At 51.2% G+C, this 18,320-nt stretch overlaps 1 protein-coding gene across 1 annotated transcript in view; it reads right to left on the bottom strand.

Moving 5' to 3' along the window:
* Positions 1–18,320, bottom strand: part of tbc1d14 (TBC1 domain family, member 14) — a 39,274-nt gene that overhangs the window by 4,650 nt on the left and 16,304 nt on the right. Inside the window, exons 4-12 of the mRNA XM_060077358.1 lie at positions 12,909–13,033; positions 10,595–10,676; positions 9,342–9,457; positions 8,869–8,975; positions 7,920–8,000; positions 7,495–7,583; positions 6,967–7,038; positions 5,631–5,759; positions 4,988–5,097 (exon numbers count right to left, since the gene is read on the bottom strand). Coding sequence (XP_059933341.1) covers positions 4,988–5,097; positions 5,631–5,759; positions 6,967–7,038; positions 7,495–7,583; positions 7,920–8,000; positions 8,869–8,975; positions 9,342–9,457; positions 10,595–10,676; positions 12,909–13,033 — 911 coding nt within the window. The remainder of the gene's footprint in view (positions 1–4,987; positions 5,098–5,630; positions 5,760–6,966; positions 7,039–7,494; positions 7,584–7,919; positions 8,001–8,868; positions 8,976–9,341; positions 9,458–10,594; positions 10,677–12,908; positions 13,034–18,320) is intronic.

Here is an 18,320-nt window from a genome sequence, read left to right as displayed (position 1 = left end):
GGGAGCAGCTCAAGCAGGGGGCCCCAGACTTCCCTTTCCCGGGCCACATTGACCAGCTCTGACGGGGGGATCCTGAGGCGTTCCCAGGCCAGTGTTGAGATATAATCTCTCCACCTAGTCCTGGGTCTTCCCCGAGGTCTCCTCCCCACTGGACATGCCTGAAACACCTCCCAAGGGAGGCGCCCAGTGGGCATCCTTGCCAGATGCCCGAAACCACCTCAGCTGACTCTAATTCCGTGGCTCACACACGGATATCGGCGTGTTTCCGTGATGTGGCCACGGATTTCGAGTTAAGCGTCCGACCGTAGTCATTTCACGGATTCCTGTGAGACCATGTTGGACATATGACGGTTCTTTAAAAGAAAAAAGACAGATTCAGGTGAGAGACTAGGGACAGTCCATGATGACCTCCATCTTCTTTTTTTTTTCAGAACAAAAGCTATGTGTGAGACGAACCAGATAGCAGTCTTAGAATCATCCTCAGGACAGAGGCGGAAGACAAAGACAATGGATGAATATCTTGTTGAGTCAACTTGTGGCTCAGGAGGACCACAGGCCAAAGCAGACTCCAGCACCTAGCTGTGATGTCCATTGAGAAGGAGGAGTTGCTCGAAAGAATTGAACACCAAAGGGTCATTGACAGGATTGCCACCCTCAAAGTGCGGTGACATAGAATAACTCTCCCAAAGTAGAGTGTATTACCTGCATACTTGGAAGAGCCAAATTGGGATTCAGGGGAAGTACTATCAAAGATTTCCCTCATTTTCTTTTTTTATATTTTTAATTTCTAAGTATTTTCAAGACCTTTGGACTTTTTGGGTTCACCTCCTTTTTTTTTTTTTTTTTTGCTCTTGATGTGAAGCTTGTTTTATTATTAATTATTGATGGCTTATATTGGTTTATAAAAGTTCAGACAGGTGGGCAACCAAGTAGATTAGAGATTGCCATTTGTAAAAAATTTACAGAAGATGACTTGCATTTTGCAGTTCAATGACAATAAAGTTTAATCTTATCAAATCGAATGACTGTTGATACAAAAGGAGGCACATGAAGTTAACGGTCAGGAAAACCAGCTGAGTGAAGAAGGTTTTGTGTTTGTTACAGGGGGCTGTCTGTGTGAACTGTCACAATAAAGCTGGTGTTCTGGAAAGGGCTCCAAAAAAAAAAGTTACCCTTTTTTTCGGGTGAAAAAAAGGGTGGGTGGTGCGGCAGTGGGGCTCATTGGGTGCTCAGCACCCCTAAAGCTCTGACCCTAGTATCGCCCCTGGTCATAACTATCAAACCAAACATCCTTCACATTCACCGAGCGAACATTATGAAAGTAAAATGCACATTTCTCGCTAAAAATGTTTCCATAAATGCATTTAATGGCGTAACTATGTTACTATTTCCACCCAGAATAAAGAAAGATGTCGGCCGTATGCTTCTGTGCAAGCGTCACTACTCTCTGCCAGTGACGTCGGGTCAAGCTCCACGCTGATTGGCTATCGCGGCTAAGCATCACGCGTATGAGCGTTGAAAGTTAAATTTTTTGAACTCCTCGCGTACGCGCGTAGGTGCGTACGCGCGTGTATATATACGCCGCTAACGCGGGTAAAATGTTGCTTTAGCGCATGTAACGCATCTACGCAGCTCATACGGGCGTAAACCAATGGTTCCCTATGGAAAAATTGCAGATTTTATACGCGTCTTTACGCGGGGTACGCGTTTGGTGTGTTCGTACCTTTACGCGAGTAACGCGGTTGGTGTGGCCGTACCTTAAGGGAGACGCCAGCCACCCTTCTGAGAAAACTCATTTCGGCCGCTTGTACCCGCAATCTTGTCCTTTCGGTCATCACCCAACCCTCATGACCATTGGTGAGGATAGGAACGAAGATCGACCGGTAGATCGAGAGCTTTGCCTTGCGGCTCAGCTCTCTTTTCGTAACAACGGTGCGGTAAAGCGAACGCAATACCGCCCCCGCTGCTCCGATTCTCCGGCCAATCTCACGCTCCATAGAACCCTCACTCGCGAACAAGACCCCGAGGTACTTGAACTCCTTCACTTGGGCTAAGGACTCATTTCCTACCCGGAGTAATGGCCTCAGATTTAGCGGTGCTGATCCTCATCCCAGCCGCTTCACACTCGGCCGCCAGCCGATCCAGTGAGCGCTGAAGGTCACAGGCCGATGATCCAATGAGGACCACATCATCTGCAAAAAGCAGTGACAAGATCCTCAGACCACCGAACTGCAACCCCTCCCCACCACGACTACGCCTCGATATCCTGTCTATGTATATTACAAACAGGATTGGTGGCAAGGCGCAGCCCTGGCGGAGACCAGCACCCACTGAGAACGAAACTGACTGGCTGCCGAGAACACGAACACAGCTCTCGCTTTGGGAGTACAAAGATTGGATGGCCCTGAGGATAGACCCCCTTACCCCATACTCCCGCAACACCTCCCACAGTTTCTCCCGGGGGACCCGGTCATACGCCTTCTCCAGATCCACAAAACACATGTAGACCGGATGGGCATACTCCCAGGCCCCCTCCAGGATCCTTGCGAGAGTGAAGAGCTGGTCCGTAGTTCCACGTCCGGGGCGAAAACCGCATTGTTCCTCTTCAATCTGAGGTTCGACGATCGGCCGAACCCTCCTTTCCAGCACCTTGGAGTAGACTTTACCAGGGAGGCTGAGAAGTGTGACACCCCGGTAATTGGCACACACTCTCTGGTCCCCCTTTTTGAACAGGGGAACCACCACCCCGGATTGCCACTCCTTTGGCACTGTACCCGACTCCCACGCGATGTTGAATAGGCGTGTCAACCATGACAGCCCCTCAACACCCAGAGCCTTTAGCATTTCTGGCTGGATCTCATCAATCCCTGGGGCTTTGCCACTGCGGAGATGTTTGACTACCTCAGTGACCTCCACCAGGGAAATTGACGACGAAACACCATCAACCTCGAGCTCTGCCTCCAACATAGAGGGCGTGTTATTCGGATTCACTTTGAGTTCCTCAAAGTGTTCCTTCCAACGTCCGACGACCTCCTCAGTTGAGGTCAACAGAGTCCCATCCTTACTGTACACAGCTTGGATGGTTCCCCGTTTCCCCCTCCTGAGGTGCCGGATAGTCTTCCAGAAACACTTTGGTGCCGACCGAAAGTCCTTCTCCATGGCCTCTCCGAACTTCTCCCACACCCGCTGCTTAGCCTCCGACACAGCAGCTGCTGCAGCCCTTCGAGCCTGTCGGTACCCTGCAACCGAGTCAGGAGTCCTCCAGGATAACATATCCCGGAAGGCCTCCTTCTTCAGTCGGACGGCTTCCCTGACCACCGGTGTCCACCACGGTGTCCGGGGGTTACCGCCCCTTGAGGAGCCCAAGACCCTGAGGCCACAGCTAGCCACCGCAGCTTCAGCAATGGAGGCTTTGAACACCGCCCACTCCGGCTCAATGCCCCCAACCTCCACAGGAATGCCAGAAAAGCTCCGCCGGAGGTGTGAGTTGAAGATACCTAGGACGGGGGCCTCCTCCAGACGTTCCCAGTTCACCCGCACTACTCGTTTGGGCTTACCAGGTCTATCCGGAAATTTCCCCCATTCCCTGATCCAACTCACAACCCGATGGTGGTCGGTTGACAGTTCCGCCCCTCTCTTTACCCGAGTGTCCAAAACATGCGGCCTCAGATCAGATGACACGATCACGAAATCGATCATCGATCTTCGGCCTAGGGTACTCTGGTACCAGGTACACTTATGAGTACCCTTATGTTCGAACATGGTGTTTGTTATGGATAATCCATGACTAGTACAGAAGTCCAATAACAAACGACCACTCGGGTTTAGATTACGGAGGCCGTTCCTCCCCACCACGCCTCTCCAGGTGTCTCCATCGTTGCCCACGTGGGCGTTGAAGTCTCCCAGCAGAACTACGGAGTCCCCTACTGGAGCCCCATACAGGACTCCATTCAGGGTCTCCAAGAAGGCCGAGTACTCTGAGCTGCTGTTTGGTGCATACGCACAAACAACAGTCAGAGTTTTCCCCCCTACAACCCTTAGGCGCAGGGAGGCGACCCTCTCGTCTACCGGGGTAAACTCCAACACCACGGCGCTCAGCCGGGGATTTATGAGTATCCCCACACCCGCCCGGCGCCTCACGCCCTCTGCAACTCCGGAGAAGAATAGAGTCCAACCCTTATCCAGGAGTACGGTACCGGAGCTGAGACTGTGCGTGGAGGTAAGCCCCACCAGATCTAACTGATAGCGCTCCACCTCCCTCACAAGCTCCGGTTCCTTTCCCCACAGCGAGGTGACGTTCCACGTCCCCAGAGCCAGCTTCTGCCGCCCGGGTCTGGTCCGTCGAGACCCCTGACCTTCGCTGCCACCCATGTGGCTGCGCACCCGACCCCAACGGGTCTTCCCACAGGTGGTGGGCCCATGGGATGAAGAGAGGGGGGGTGCCACGTAGTTTGTTCGGGCTGTGCCCGACCGGGCTCCGTGGCAAACCCGGCCACCAGGCGCTCGCCATCGAGCCCTCCGTCTGGGCCTGGCTCCAGACGGGGGCCCCGGGCTTCCTCCGGGCCGGGTCACATCTCCTCTTTTTCCGTTATTCATTGGAGTTTTTTTTTTTTTTTAACCATTCTTAGTCTGGCCCCTCACCTGAGACCACTCTGCCATGAGAGACCCTACCAGGAGCACAAGGCTCCAGACAACACAGCTCTCAGGTTCACAGGGACACGCAAACCTCTCCACCACGATAAGGTGACGGTTCCAGGAGAGTAGACTGAATTAAATTGGCCTACACAATAAAAGCGCTACTACATTTGACCAAACCTGATCCAAAATGCTCCTTGTGTAGCTGTACTTGGCCGTAGGCTGCGTACTCGTCAAAGCATTACATATGAGACTTCAAAATTGGTTCCAGCACTTTAATTGAGCAGAACAAATCCTTAATAAGGTGGGGTGCTTTAACTTTGAAGGATGAGAGAGGAGCGTGAACGCTTACCAGTCTATCAAGTAAATGTCAGGGGTCAGGCTGTTCTTCTTGAAATGTGCAAAGAGCTTTGGTAGGTTCTCCTCAAAGAACACCTCAAACGCCGCGAAGTAGGTCAACATCTGAGGACAAAGGAGGGAGTCTGTCACTCTTTAGATGACTTCAAAGAAACCAAAGTAGACATCTACTTTAGTATTTTTTTTAACAGTTGAAAGAATCTTGAGCATCTTAAACAACACGACTCTTTTAAGATTCTTTAAACTGTAAAAAAAAATCCTGTAAATGATGTAAACGTCAATGACGGACCATATGATGTGTGTACATTACACGTTTATATATCTTGTGTGTGTTTATGTTTCTTGTGTATGTCGTTTGTACATATCGTGTATAGATCTTTTGATATTTTTGTGTGTACATGTCGTATGTATATGTTGTGTGTACACGTGGTGTGTACATGTGGTGTGTATTTGTTGTGTGTATATTTTGTGTGTACATGTGGTGTGTATATATCATGTGTGTACATATGGTGTATATATCTTGTATGTGTATATGTCGTGTGTACATGTGGTGTGTGTACATGTGGTGTGTATTTGTTGTGTGTATATGTGGTGTGTGTGTGTGCAGCGTCCATGGCGGGTGTGTTGGGGGTCGGCACCAGGCTGTGGTCCACCCTGAAGAAGGCCATCTGACAGGGCTTGTTGAGCAGGTTGGAGAAGGCGATGAAGGCATCGGCCGTCTCCAGGTTCAGGATGAGCACCGCCGCGATGAACGACATGCCCTGCACCTACACAGAGACAGAGACAGAGACAGAGACAGAGACAGAGACAGAGACAGAGACAGAGACAGAGACAGAGACAGAGACACACACACACACACACACACACACACACACACACACACACACACACACACACACACACACACACAGACAGAGACATACACACACACGCTTGTTGAAAAAGGACACACACACAGAGACATATTGACTAAACACACACTCACTCTGCTTCCCCTACACCCACGATAAATAAACAATAACAAGTTAAGAAGGGCTCCACATTTGCCTACTTTGAAAGCATTTTTGAATCCATATACAATACATTTGGATAATATTTCCTTCGATCATTTGTATCTAAAAATCTGTCACTGGTAGAGTGTGGTCTGAGTGATCGCACCAGCCTGTGGTTCGACCAATCAGTGAACAATTGGCAACCTAAATATCAACACGTAAATCTTTATTCACCATACTCAATGAGATGAAACGCGGTTGTCCAAGGACGACGCTACTAAATATGTGTTTCACCGACATGGCTTCTGTAGATCAGACACTTGTGGTTAATGACAGGAACACCGTGCTGAACTTAATAAAAAATGAAACAAAAAAAACCACGGTGTGCACGAGTGTGAGTGTGTAAGGGCGAGAGTGTGTGCGGTCAGAGCAGGAAGTCATCTTTCTTGCACGGTTGCATGAGCGTCGGAAAGTTTGCACTTGGTGCAACATAAATCAACAAAAAAAGGGTATTTGTCGATTGCCTAAACGGGCAGGTTAGTCTAGTGGCGAGTGCGTTCGACTTAAGCCCCTAAGGAAGAGGACCCCAAAGCCCTACATGTATAGAAAGGTGCTGTGTAATTCAAAGTTATTAATAGCAGTATTATTATCTGTATCTCTGGGTAAAAGAAAATCTAAAATGAGTTAATGTATAGATATGTGAAGAAATAAGGGCAGATCCATCTAGGGTGTACACACAGATAAGGAGGATGAGAAGCAGCCCTCATGCCCCACAACCCAGATATTCATCCCAGGATCAGGGAGCACTAGGCTGCAGTTCACCACGGCTTCCACTAGGGGTGGTGTTGGTGTGGTCAGCGGACGCACAGCCGGCCGCCCATCACATGAAAGGGATTGCCGTGTGTGTCCAACATAACTTATGGAAAGTCAGGGACTCTCTCTCTGTCTCTGTGTGCGTGTGACTCCGTGTGTGTACACGTACATAGCCCACGTCTGGCCGGTAACAGGTGTACGCTCCGAGGACGCTGTGGAGCACATCGTGGTACGGCCCACCCTGGAGAAAAATAAAAAACAGCATAAATGGAAGGATATCTATTCTCCCTCTCTCTCTCGCGCTTTCTCTCTCGCTTTCTCTCTCTCTCTCGCTTTCTTTCTCTCTCTCTCTCTTACCACACAAACAACAGTGCTGACCAAACTGGGTCACCAGGGGAATGTCCCCAGAGCCTTTAAAGGGGCCAGCGGTGTGTTCGGTCCCCACCCGACACGTCTCTGCGTCCGTGCTCCGGGTCTTCAGCTCACCTTCACTCATTCATTCATCCATTCTCTAATGCCCTCTTTCACCCGCTCAGCCTCGGTTTCACCCTTATCCTCTTTCACCCTCTCTCAATCACCAAGGACTTCACTCTCACCCAGCTCTTTTACCCTATTCAGTTCTCGCTCTCTCTCCCTCCCTCCCTTTCCCTCCCCTCCCTCCCTCCCTCCCTCCTCCCCAGCTCGGGGCACCACTGACCTGCTGGAAGATGCAGAGGTGAGGGAAGGTTCTGGAGATGTCTAGCTTGATCAGCTCCAGGCTGGACTCCCGGTCCGACGAGCCCAGGTCTGGAGCGGGGGGGGGGGGGGGGGGGGGGGGAGATTGGCAGCGTTTAGCAGGAGGCATGAAACCAAAGTTTGGCCCAGTGCATCGATGCTGCGTCCATAATTAACGTTCAGAAGGGTCGAAAAACTAAGAGCAAGCTAATAAATAATAACACGCTTAAACTAGTAATCAGGAGAGACGATTTAATAACGAGGAAACACCGTGGAGACACCAAACACTCAAGGCCATAACCACAATATATCTGTCCTTCTTTTAATGGCTCCATGTCTCCCCCAGCGATCCCTCTAGGTCCGTCTTCCGTCTCCCACCCCCTCTCCTCCCACTCTCTCCCCCCTCACCTTCAGGCTCTGTGTGGGAGCTGGGTGTGGGCAGGGACTTCCACTTCTCCTTGGCCCGGGCCAGGCAGATGTTGTACAGCTCTGGGGAAGGACAGAGAGAGAAATAGAGAGAGGGGATTGGGGTTTAAACAAGCGGTGGATGGGACTCGGAGTGTTCCAAATCCACATTTATAATCCAACCAATCAGCTTCAAGCTACAGTAGCAACCACAATAAAAAACATTATATTTAACAAAATAATCATTCAATTTTAATTGTTCAAAATGTTGCAATTATTTAGTTGGTTCACCCTAGCATACCATCCTGCAGTACCCTAGCGTCCCAGCATAGGTTGAAAAGCATTGCAGTGAGACAATTGGATAATACATTTACAGCAGTGAACGTCAAACCGTGTCTTGCACTGCCCTCTAGTGGTAACTCAGTGTATATGCACCACATATACCCAGCAGGCCGTGACCTCAGGCAGACTACTTGATTGATCTTGTCTGGAAACCGGTGACTGTGTGCTTTAGAGGATGACTTGCAGGCTTTCAGGGAGGCTGGATGTGGCAAGAAACATCACTTTTGCAGCAGAAGAAGCCCAAACGGCTTGTTTCAATACTAATATTAATATATTAATATTAACCCTTCCAGCCACTCTCTCCAACTTCTCTCATCCTCCTGTCACTCACCCACCTAAGATCTCGCCCCCACCCTCTTTCCCGTTCATTCTCATCGTCTCTCCCACCCTCATTCCTTCTCCCTATCGAGCACAAAATCGGGCTAATTATCCTGTTGTGTGTACCCAGCGTAATGGGCAGCCTCCCCCCGCTAGACCAACCTGTTCCCAAAACCACGCCCTGTCACATCATAGACAGGGCGTCCCAAGGCTTCCTAATCCCTCTGCCCTGACCCAGACACCCAGCCCCTGTCAGCAGCCAGGACGGTCAAGGAGGGGGTCCCCGGGGTACCGTGGGTGACGTTGAGCTCGTTGCCCACGGCGAGGCTCCACACCTTCCCGCGCACGCTGGGGGGCACGCCCTGCCACCACAGGTCCCTCACCCGCCGAGTGGTACACCTGCAGGTGGGGGGGGGGGGGGGGGGGGGGGGGGGGAGGGAGAGAGAGAGGGAGGGGTTGGCTGTGTGTTTGCAGGCTGGAGGCTAGGAGTGGGTATAGTGATGACTTTAAGGGTCTTCCCGTTATGCTAACCTGCAGTAGTAATCCATTGACACGCACTATGACCCCGTGTTTCTGTTCACCACCGAGCACACACACTCCATTCAACGGGAGGGCTTTGAAGCCAACCACACCGCATCAACACATGTTGCGTGTGAGTTAGCCCCGTTTCAGCTCGGGTCCCAGGAGGGGGGGGGGGGGGGGGGGGCACCAGGGGGGGGGTCCCTAGGGAGATCCACTAGGGGGGATTCAGGGGGGGGTACCCACATGGTGGTCCAGTTGGGCAGGATGTCCTGGTTCCAGGTCTGCACCGCCGTCCCGATGCTCTCCTCCAGCTTACAGCGCTGCTCCTGCTGCTTCCTCCGCTTCTGCGCCTCCTTCAGCTCTGAGGGGGGGAGGAGGAGGAGGAGGGAGAGGAGGAGAGAGGGAGGGAGGGAGAGGAGGAGGAAGAGAGAGAGGGGGAGAGGAGGAGGGAGAGAGAGAGGGAGAGGAGGAGGGAGAGAGAGGGAGAGAGGAGGAGGGAGAGAGAGGGAGAGAGGGAGGAGGAAGAGAGAGAGAGAGGGAGAGGAGGAGGAGGAGGGAGGAGGAGGAGGAAGAGAGAGAGGGAGAGGAGGAGGGAGAGGAGGAGGGAGAGAGGGAGAAGGAGGAGGAGGAAGAGAGAGAGGGAGAGGAGGAGGAGGAGGAGGAGGGAGAGAGAGAGAGGGAGAGGAGGAGGGAGAGAGAGGGAGAGGAGGAGGAGGAGAGGAGGAGGAGGAGGAGGAGGAGGAGGAGAGGAGGAGGAGGAGGAGGAGGAGGAGGAGGAGAGGGAGAGGAGAGGGAGAGAGGGAGGGAGGGAGAGGAGGAGGAGGAGGAGAGTCAGAGTCAGAGTGGTAATGATGCTAATATCCATTACAGAGTAATAGAAAAAAAAACGATTTCAGATTCCAATTAAGGCAAGCTACGACCAATTAAGGTGTTTGCGCCCAAGTTCATGACACCGACCCCCTGTGGAGCCACCGGAGTGGCGACACTCCCTGAAGCACTGTGGACATTATTAAAAACCACACCCGATATCAGTCCGCTGGGAAATCACCACGCAAAAGGTTAATGGAGTACAGCCACTCCTTTGAAACTGGTGTCCCTTGTAAATAGCCATTAGCAAGTGAAATTAAAGGGGAGAGAAAAGGTTTTGCACCGTAGTGGGTCAGCCAGACACTGCAGTTATAACGATCCCCTCATCTCAGTTTACCACCAGTTGGATCTTTAGGGTTTAGATTTACTTCACAGTCCACTAGCTTCCTTAGGGGTGGAGGTGATCCCCAGGACGGGGCTTTTACTCTGAAAGCCAGTGAATATTAGCACAGCCTTGAGCCAGGCCACTAGCTTGGCTCAAAAGTTAAGTTGAGCCACCATTGAGAATGTGTGAGGTGCTCAGGCGATTGTGGAGGAGGCTTTTATTCTGAAAGTCCTCCACCGAGTTTAAAAGAGATGCTATGGGGAAGGTGGAGGAGGCTTTTATTCTGAAAGGTATGCGATCTTACCCCTCTTCTTGCCTGAGCCACCATCTCCTCATACTGCTGCCGGTGCTTCAGGGCCTCCTCAGCTGGCTTGGCAGGCAAGTTACTGTGACACACACACACACACACACACACACACACACACACACACACACACACACACACACACACACACACACACACACACACACACACACACACACACACACACACACACACACACACACACACACACACACACACACAGGTGGGATCGAAGGCATGACCACAGAATGTGTTATTCGAACGGTTGAATTCTGGAAGTGTTACAACGAGTTAATCGTTTAGAATTAAAGAGCCAGTGAACTCAAAAATGTTTCTTGGTTTGTTTTAAACGTTGTTATATGTCTTATATGAACACAGTAATCAATGTATTTTGTCACGTCACGTAAAATCCTAAGCTTTTGTTCCCAAAAACACTGAACGTTCCACTCTGCTGTGAACGCAGGTGGCGTTCTTTTCGTGACTTCTGAGGGCCTTTTCCGAGGCACTCGTGTGTGTGTGTGTGTGGAGCTCTGTCTGGGCAGCGCTTGACTGCGACGTCCGAAGAGGAAGTTTAAATACTTCGAACACTTCTAGCATGACGCCACGGTGTGTGTGGATGGTGAAGCACTGTCTGAGTGGGGGTTTATTTTACGTCCACGTCCGAGTTAGGGTTAGGCTTGCCGGACACCTATAGTATAACGCTACGGTTTAGCACATTTCATATAAATCGTCGCTCCTTGTAATGCTCATACACAACGACGTGACTAAAAAAGTATCACAAAGCTGGTGTAGCTCGTAACCACAGGGATAAAAGCCCCCCCCCCACCCTTTTTCCTAAAACTCTCAGCACAAAACACTTTATTTTAATCGAAGTGTTCGACTTCCAGCAGAAACAGTGGGTTCACTTGCGCTATAATAAACTGTGTATATGTAAAGGAATAAAGGGATGTGTCACGATTTAAGCTAGGGTAGGCAATTGCAGAAACCAGCCAGAGTAAGCTCGATTCTGAAGTATCCAACGAAATGAAATCCCACCCCTCCGTTCAGGCTTCCCTCCAAAGCTATTCTTCCAGAACAGGGGACAAGCTCGCTAGCTCAGCAATAGGGCTGCTCAGCCTTGTGGAAGACACCAGTCCTTGGCAGTGAGTGCATGGGCAGGTAGCAGGTCGGGTAGTAGACAGCTCAGCCTTTCACTCATGAAGTTATTGGAGGGGATTATCACACGGGCCTGCGACAGCAACAGAATATGTTTATGTTTTGTCAGATCATCCGATTTATTCGATTGCTGTCCAGATCCTGGGATAATGATTCACAGATGTTCCTCCGCGATTTAACATGTCACACTATGCGATCTCAGAGCCAGGAAATCGGGCTTTGTCTGGTCGGAAGACTGGTCACAGATTCGAGGGTACGATGCTCTAGAATCTTTACTTTGCATCGTTCACAATACACTCACCAGCAACGCAGTAACAAAGTGTCAATAACAATGGATTCCGACTTCCAATACCAGGTATTATGAAGGCGGTCCTCTGCGTAGTGCAGTAAAGTCTAGTTAGTAGAGATGCGCGGATGAGCTGTAATGTCATCCGCACCCGCTGCTTAATATCATAATCCAGTGTCGTACTGTAATCCAATGGTTTATTAAAAAAATTGATACCAACCCGATCATAGGGTGACCAGACGTCCCGGTTTCGCGGGGACAGCCCCATTTTGATTTGCGTGTTCCGCATCCCGACAAAAGCCTGTCGGCACGCTAAAATGTCCAACCACTATGAAATGTCCCCTGCTGTCAGCGATTACATAGCCAACATGGTCTTATTATAGCCCGATCATTAACTAAAAGCCACATAGAAAGAATAAAGCATCCAGCACATGATTTCAACAATGTGTGAGGGCATACGCAGCAGGGATGATCGCACAGTGGAATGCTGGTTGGAAACCAGCGGACGAGTGCTGGGCGGAGATGTTCGTGGTGTGTTCTTTCCCCACCTGACGCGTCTCTACATCTGTGTCCCGGGTCTCCAGCTCGCTTTACCTCACTCATTCAGTCGGTCTTTCGAACGTCGCAGACGAAAAAAAAAAAAGTCACATTACAAGACCTCGTCTCGTCGCCGACTTTTCTGAATCGTGTACTCCTCGCAAATTGTCTGCGACGGACGAATCGGGGCTGAAGTCGTGTGGTCTGAACCAGCCATAAAACAAATCCCCTACTTTAGCTGGACATTCGAGAAACGGAGAGAGGATGTTTAAACCCTGTGAAGGCATGATGAAGACGTGTGTGGTGCCGTGTGTGTGTGTGTGTGTGTGAACGTACGGGGGTCTGTCCTCTAGGATGAGGGCGGTGGTGGAGAGGGGCTCGAAGGCCAGGCTCTTCCTGACGTTCTGCCGGGGGGATGGGGGGCTGACGGGTCCTCCTCTGCTGCTCTCCGTTTCACATTCCTAACACACACACACACACACACACACAAACACACACACGAAATCAGTTAGGCAGGTCACACACACATGCAGGACATTTTAGAAGCGAGGAACAGACGATTATACCGGAGAGGTTTCGTTCAATGAAACGCATCGTTGCAATACAACAACAAATGTATACACACAGTGCTTTGCTGCACTGCGCCCTCACAGATTTGTGAATAGCCCCCCCCCCCCCCCCCGACCCCCAGCCGTTTGCCATCCCATGTCTAATGAGTGTGTGAGGGCGAGAGAGCATGTGACACAGCGAGGGGGGAGGGAGGGCCACACCTCACGGCCGTCAGCTGACCCACCCAGGGGTCTCTGGAACGTACGGGCATGTGTGCGTGAGATGAATAGCGGGGTCTAAATTCCACACCAGCGTCCGGAGAGGGTTGGGGTGGGGGGGTGTAATGAGTCCTGAAGGTATACCGGTAGAGACCCCGAGAGAGAGAAACAGGAACGAGAGACCTCGTGATGCACTGTAGATAAACAGCAGAGAGACCGAAACTATATTGGGATCATGTGCATGTCACATTGATTAGTAAGCAGCCAGCTAATTAAGCTAATACGTTTGCAGGCTAGATGACCAACTGAAAAAATCTCAGCATATGTCTGATGGTTCTTTCTCCCAAATCAGGCCAACTTGTATAAATGCGTGTTAAATCTTAGCCACACGCATGTTACACGTCACTGTCCCAACAAAGAACACCGGCACAACACTCAGATTCACGTTTCTTCTTTTGAGCTAAAGCCAAGAACATAACTGACAATCTCTTCACTAGTTCGCTGGAAGGGTGAATGTTTCTCCGAGCTGGGTGGAATGTAGATGTGGGCAACGACCTCAACCATCAAAGGACGCCACTGCAGGACAGAGGTTGGTGGGAGGGTCAAGCCATGGTTTATTACTGCACGAGGGTAAACAACCACACACACACACACACACACACACACACACACACACACTTCGTGCTGCATAATACCCATTTGACTCATAGTGGAGGACAGAGACAGACAAAGAGAGACAAAGAGAGAGAGAGAGCCTTGAGATAGAGAGAGCCTGGAGATAGAGACCAGGGAGGGAGAACTAAAGAGACGTTTGTGGTCTGATAGGAGCTGCTGAGAGGGAGGAGAGGAGAAGCCAGAAGGCAGAAACCGTAAGTGATACAGGATTCTCTTAAGAGGGAGAGAGGGAGGAGATGAGGGGGAGAAACCAAGAGGGTGACTCAGCCCAGTGAGGAGATGGAGAGAGCGGGAGGACAGGAGGCAAAGGGGAAGGGATCTCTACTCCCAAATCCAATCCGTTTTTATCTTGTCCCAAACGCACTGATGGTGCTTTTCTTTCACTAGCCCCCTCTCCTCTCTCTCTTTCCCTATCCATCCATCAGGCCAAGGTCTCCCTCTCTCCCTCTCTCCCCATCCATCCAACCACCAAGGTCCCTCCCCCCCTCCCTCCCTCCCTCCCGGTCTTAAGGTCCAGTAGCATTGGGCGTGGAGCTTATACCCTGTGGTTTGCAGCCCTGTCTCAAGCCTTCAGCCTTGCAGAGCAGGCAAGGGCTCGACCCTCCTGGGCTATTTTTTGCCTGCCATACTCTGTCCTCCATAATTCATTGAGAGCGGTGGAGAAAGGAAACCAAGCCAGCGTCTCCTCTGCCGTCTTTCCACTGAAGAGCAAAATACATACAGGTGTTCCTCGCCATTTACATACATTTAGTTATGGGCTGGCTCAGGCCTTTGTGGACGGGGAGGCGGACAGGGAAGACGACTGAAGAAGAGGGAGGAGCATAGGAGCAGGCGGGACTCACACCACGGGGTCGCTACAAGGGCGTACTGCTTACACGGCGAGCCAATCAGAGGGCCCGAACCAACGCAGTGCTTTTGTTCTCCCCCGGTCCAGCGAGGACACTGGGGCAGTGAAGCAGTGAATACGCGTGCATGAATAAGTGAGCGAGTGTGTGTTGCGCCAGAGGAAGCCTTGTAGTGTGAAACCTGGCACCGGCTCCAGCTGCACTGCAGGTGCCACCGGCTAGAGGTGTGTGTGTGTGTGTGAGTGAGTGTGTGTGTGCACGTGTGAGCGTGTGTGTGTGTGCACAAACAACCCCACACGCCCTATGCAGCACAGGTAGCCTTCCACCTATGCTGCCGCTTCAATGTGGGTCGGTGAGAAACCTATTTGCATGTACACATTGTTGTACATCACCTTTGGAATGATAGGATAAACAAGGTGACAGAAAAGTGTGACATGACACGTATATCTTAGAGGAATCACAAAACACTAGTGTTTGCATTGATATAAAAGACACACACTCTGAGCCTAGCCTTGTTGCAGCCCTAGCCAACTGCAGGTGCAGCATCAAGCTAACCGGCAGCATCAAGCTAACCATGCTAGCTCAGGTCAAGTTGCTGAACCAGAGGAGTGGTAGCATGGAGCTAACGGGAATAGCTTCCATAACGTCTACACGAGGGAGCCCTCAGCTGCTGGAAAGGCAACCATATCCCCGAGCAACTCGTTGCCGGGGAAACCTGCCTTGTCACGCGAGCGCCTGACGAGGGGTTCTCGAGTTTCCTGGGTGACGACGTCAGCCTCTCCCTGGGCGACGGCAGGTTCTAAGAGGACCGGACGGGGGCGAGACACCCGCCGTACCAACTGAATCCTGGAGGAAGATCTGGAGATACCTACTGTCGGCTAGTTGGCAACGCCGAGAAGAAATCGGTTTAGTGGCGGCTTTGAAGCGCAACCCACTGGCACACTAACCACAAAGGTGGTGACGCCTCACAGTGATCCAGGTTCGATTCCGACCTGCCGATCCCTCTCTCTTTCCGGTCTCTCTCTTCAACTCTGTCTGTAAATGCCTAAAAGCCGATAAAAAAAAAATCAATGGGTTTCGTTTGCCTTTTACTTCTGTATTGGAATAGAATTGTGTTAAGACGGGCTGCAATACAGCAATGGAGGAGGATCTTTTTAAGATGAGAACGCGGGTGTCAACACAATACCAACCACACATGCAAACACATTGTGTAACGAATATGACAATACATGTCAGTATAAAGTGAATAAATACATGTAGAGCTCCCGATGGTTCTGGGATAAAACAATGTTGCCTGCAAAGCAAGTAGTGAAAGCTAGCTACTGCTATGGCCTACCGCTAGTAGCTACGGCCTTAAACTTGTAGCTATTTAGACCCAGTGCTAGCATCTAAGCCCCAATACTAGTGGTATGGCTGGGGTCTAAACCTTTTAGCTTTGGACTGAAGCTAGAGTCTACAGCCTAATTAGCTAAGGGAGCCAGAGGCCTCAAGTACGATCAAGTTTCCGATCCCAGTTTCCAAATTGCTGCTCAAAGCAGTCCCAGAATGAATGCCCAAAGACTCCCCATCCCTTCATAATGGGGAGCGCGCACACACACACACACACACACACACACACACACACACACACACACACACACACACACACACACACACACACACACACACACACACACACACACACACACACACACATCCATCAGTACTGGAGCCGCCCCCCCCCCCCCCCCCCCCCCCCCCCCCCCCGCCATCCGGGGGCTGTGGTTCAGTCAGACAGACTCCATAAATGAGCCATCATGTGCAAACGAGCCCTGCGTATCCCCCCCTAAGAGGCCATGTGCATGAGGTGGCAGGGGCAGCTGGGGGGCCGTGGAAGGTGGTGGGGTGAGGAGACGAGGTGAAGGTGGTTAAGATGGATGTTAGTGGTGAAGGGGAGAGGAGGTGGTTGAGGAGAAGGTGAAGGTGGTTGTTAGTGGTGGAGGCGAGGTGGTGGGGGTGAGGGTGTCATCCCAGGCAGACCGGGTAACAGCAACACGTGTCTAAGGCCGAATGTGTTGGTGTTAAGCTGAGTTTACTGATCGTAAGCGCACACAAGCACAATCTGTCAGATTAAGAAAAGGTCAAAGTGATGAGGTTGGAGTAAGAAATGCCTTCTTACTCCAACCTCATCACTTTGACCTTTTCTTAATCTGACAGGGAACAGAGGAAAGTGGAAGATGTACTGAACAAAGCAAACACTAACGATATCTAATGAAAAAAAATAAAACGAAAAACACACACGCATCAAACAACATAACAACGCTAGACATCAACTATCCCAGACACCTTGACTCGTACACAATCATCAATCGAGGACACAATCAATCAGTCGATCACACAACACCAATCCATCACACACAATCAATAAACAGCAAACAGTAACCATCAATCACGCACACAGAGTAGCCATCAATCAACCATAAAACCACATCAAACAATCACACACACAGTGGCCATCAATCACCCATACAACCACATCAGACAATCACACAGAGAACGTAACAATTAATCATAGCATCATCACAGAACGTAACACACAGACAGTAACACACAGACACACACACTTTGATGATTCTGCAACAATCCTGGACACCAACAGCCACTGACTCCCATAATCAGCACCCATTACCCAGGCGGAAGACTGCCCTGAAAGGGACCATTATTATCCACCGGAGGCTGACCTCCCCATCCCTCTCTCCATCTCTCCCCCTCCCGCCCGCTCCCAGTGCCCCCACTCTCCCAAGTCTGCCCCTCACAGTCTGACTCACCTCCAACCCTTACTTCCGTTTCAACGAGTGAGCCCTACAGTACGTTTGCTGCCCTCACTTTGCTTATCCAACACACACACACACACACACACCTCACCATGAACGCTGTGGCGTGCTACGGTCCGAGCCGGGCTGAGTCTTAGCCCGAGCCCCACGTCGTCAAGGCAACCCCAGCGGCAAGGGTCGGCACTCCTGGCGGCAGGAGCGTCGGAAGGGAGGAGGGGGAGGCGGTGGAGGGGAGGAGGTGGTGTCGAGGAACCAGAGACAACGCGCGTCGGAGCTGATGCTGCATGCTACTCCACTCTGGCTGCCCGGCTCGCTCTACGCTCCTCTAGCTCTCCGTCACACGCGCACACTCTTTTTCCTCTCTCCCTCCCTCCCTCCCTCCCTCTGTCTGTCTGTCTCGCTCACTCTCCCTCTCTCCCTGGGTCTCGCTCTTTCCCCTCCCTCCGTCTCTCCCTTACCTCCCTCTATCGCTGTGTCACCCTTTTCCTCTCCTTTATCCTCAATGGCACACACTCCTCCTCTCTCTCTCTCTCTCTCTCTCCCTCGGTTTGTCTCTCCCTCTCTCGCTCGTGACGCTACACTGTGCAAGACTGCATCCGTGAGAAGAACAAGAGGCTCGTGTCATGTGCGAGACGTGTCATGTGCGGC

This window comes from Gadus macrocephalus, chromosome 17, assembly GCF_031168955.1.
Source record: "Gadus macrocephalus chromosome 17, ASM3116895v1".
NCBI classification, from domain to species: domain Eukaryota; kingdom Metazoa; phylum Chordata; class Actinopteri; order Gadiformes; family Gadidae; genus Gadus; species Gadus macrocephalus.
The sequence above is the reverse complement of the archived record's forward strand: the minus strand, read 5'-3'. Positions and strand labels throughout refer to the sequence as shown.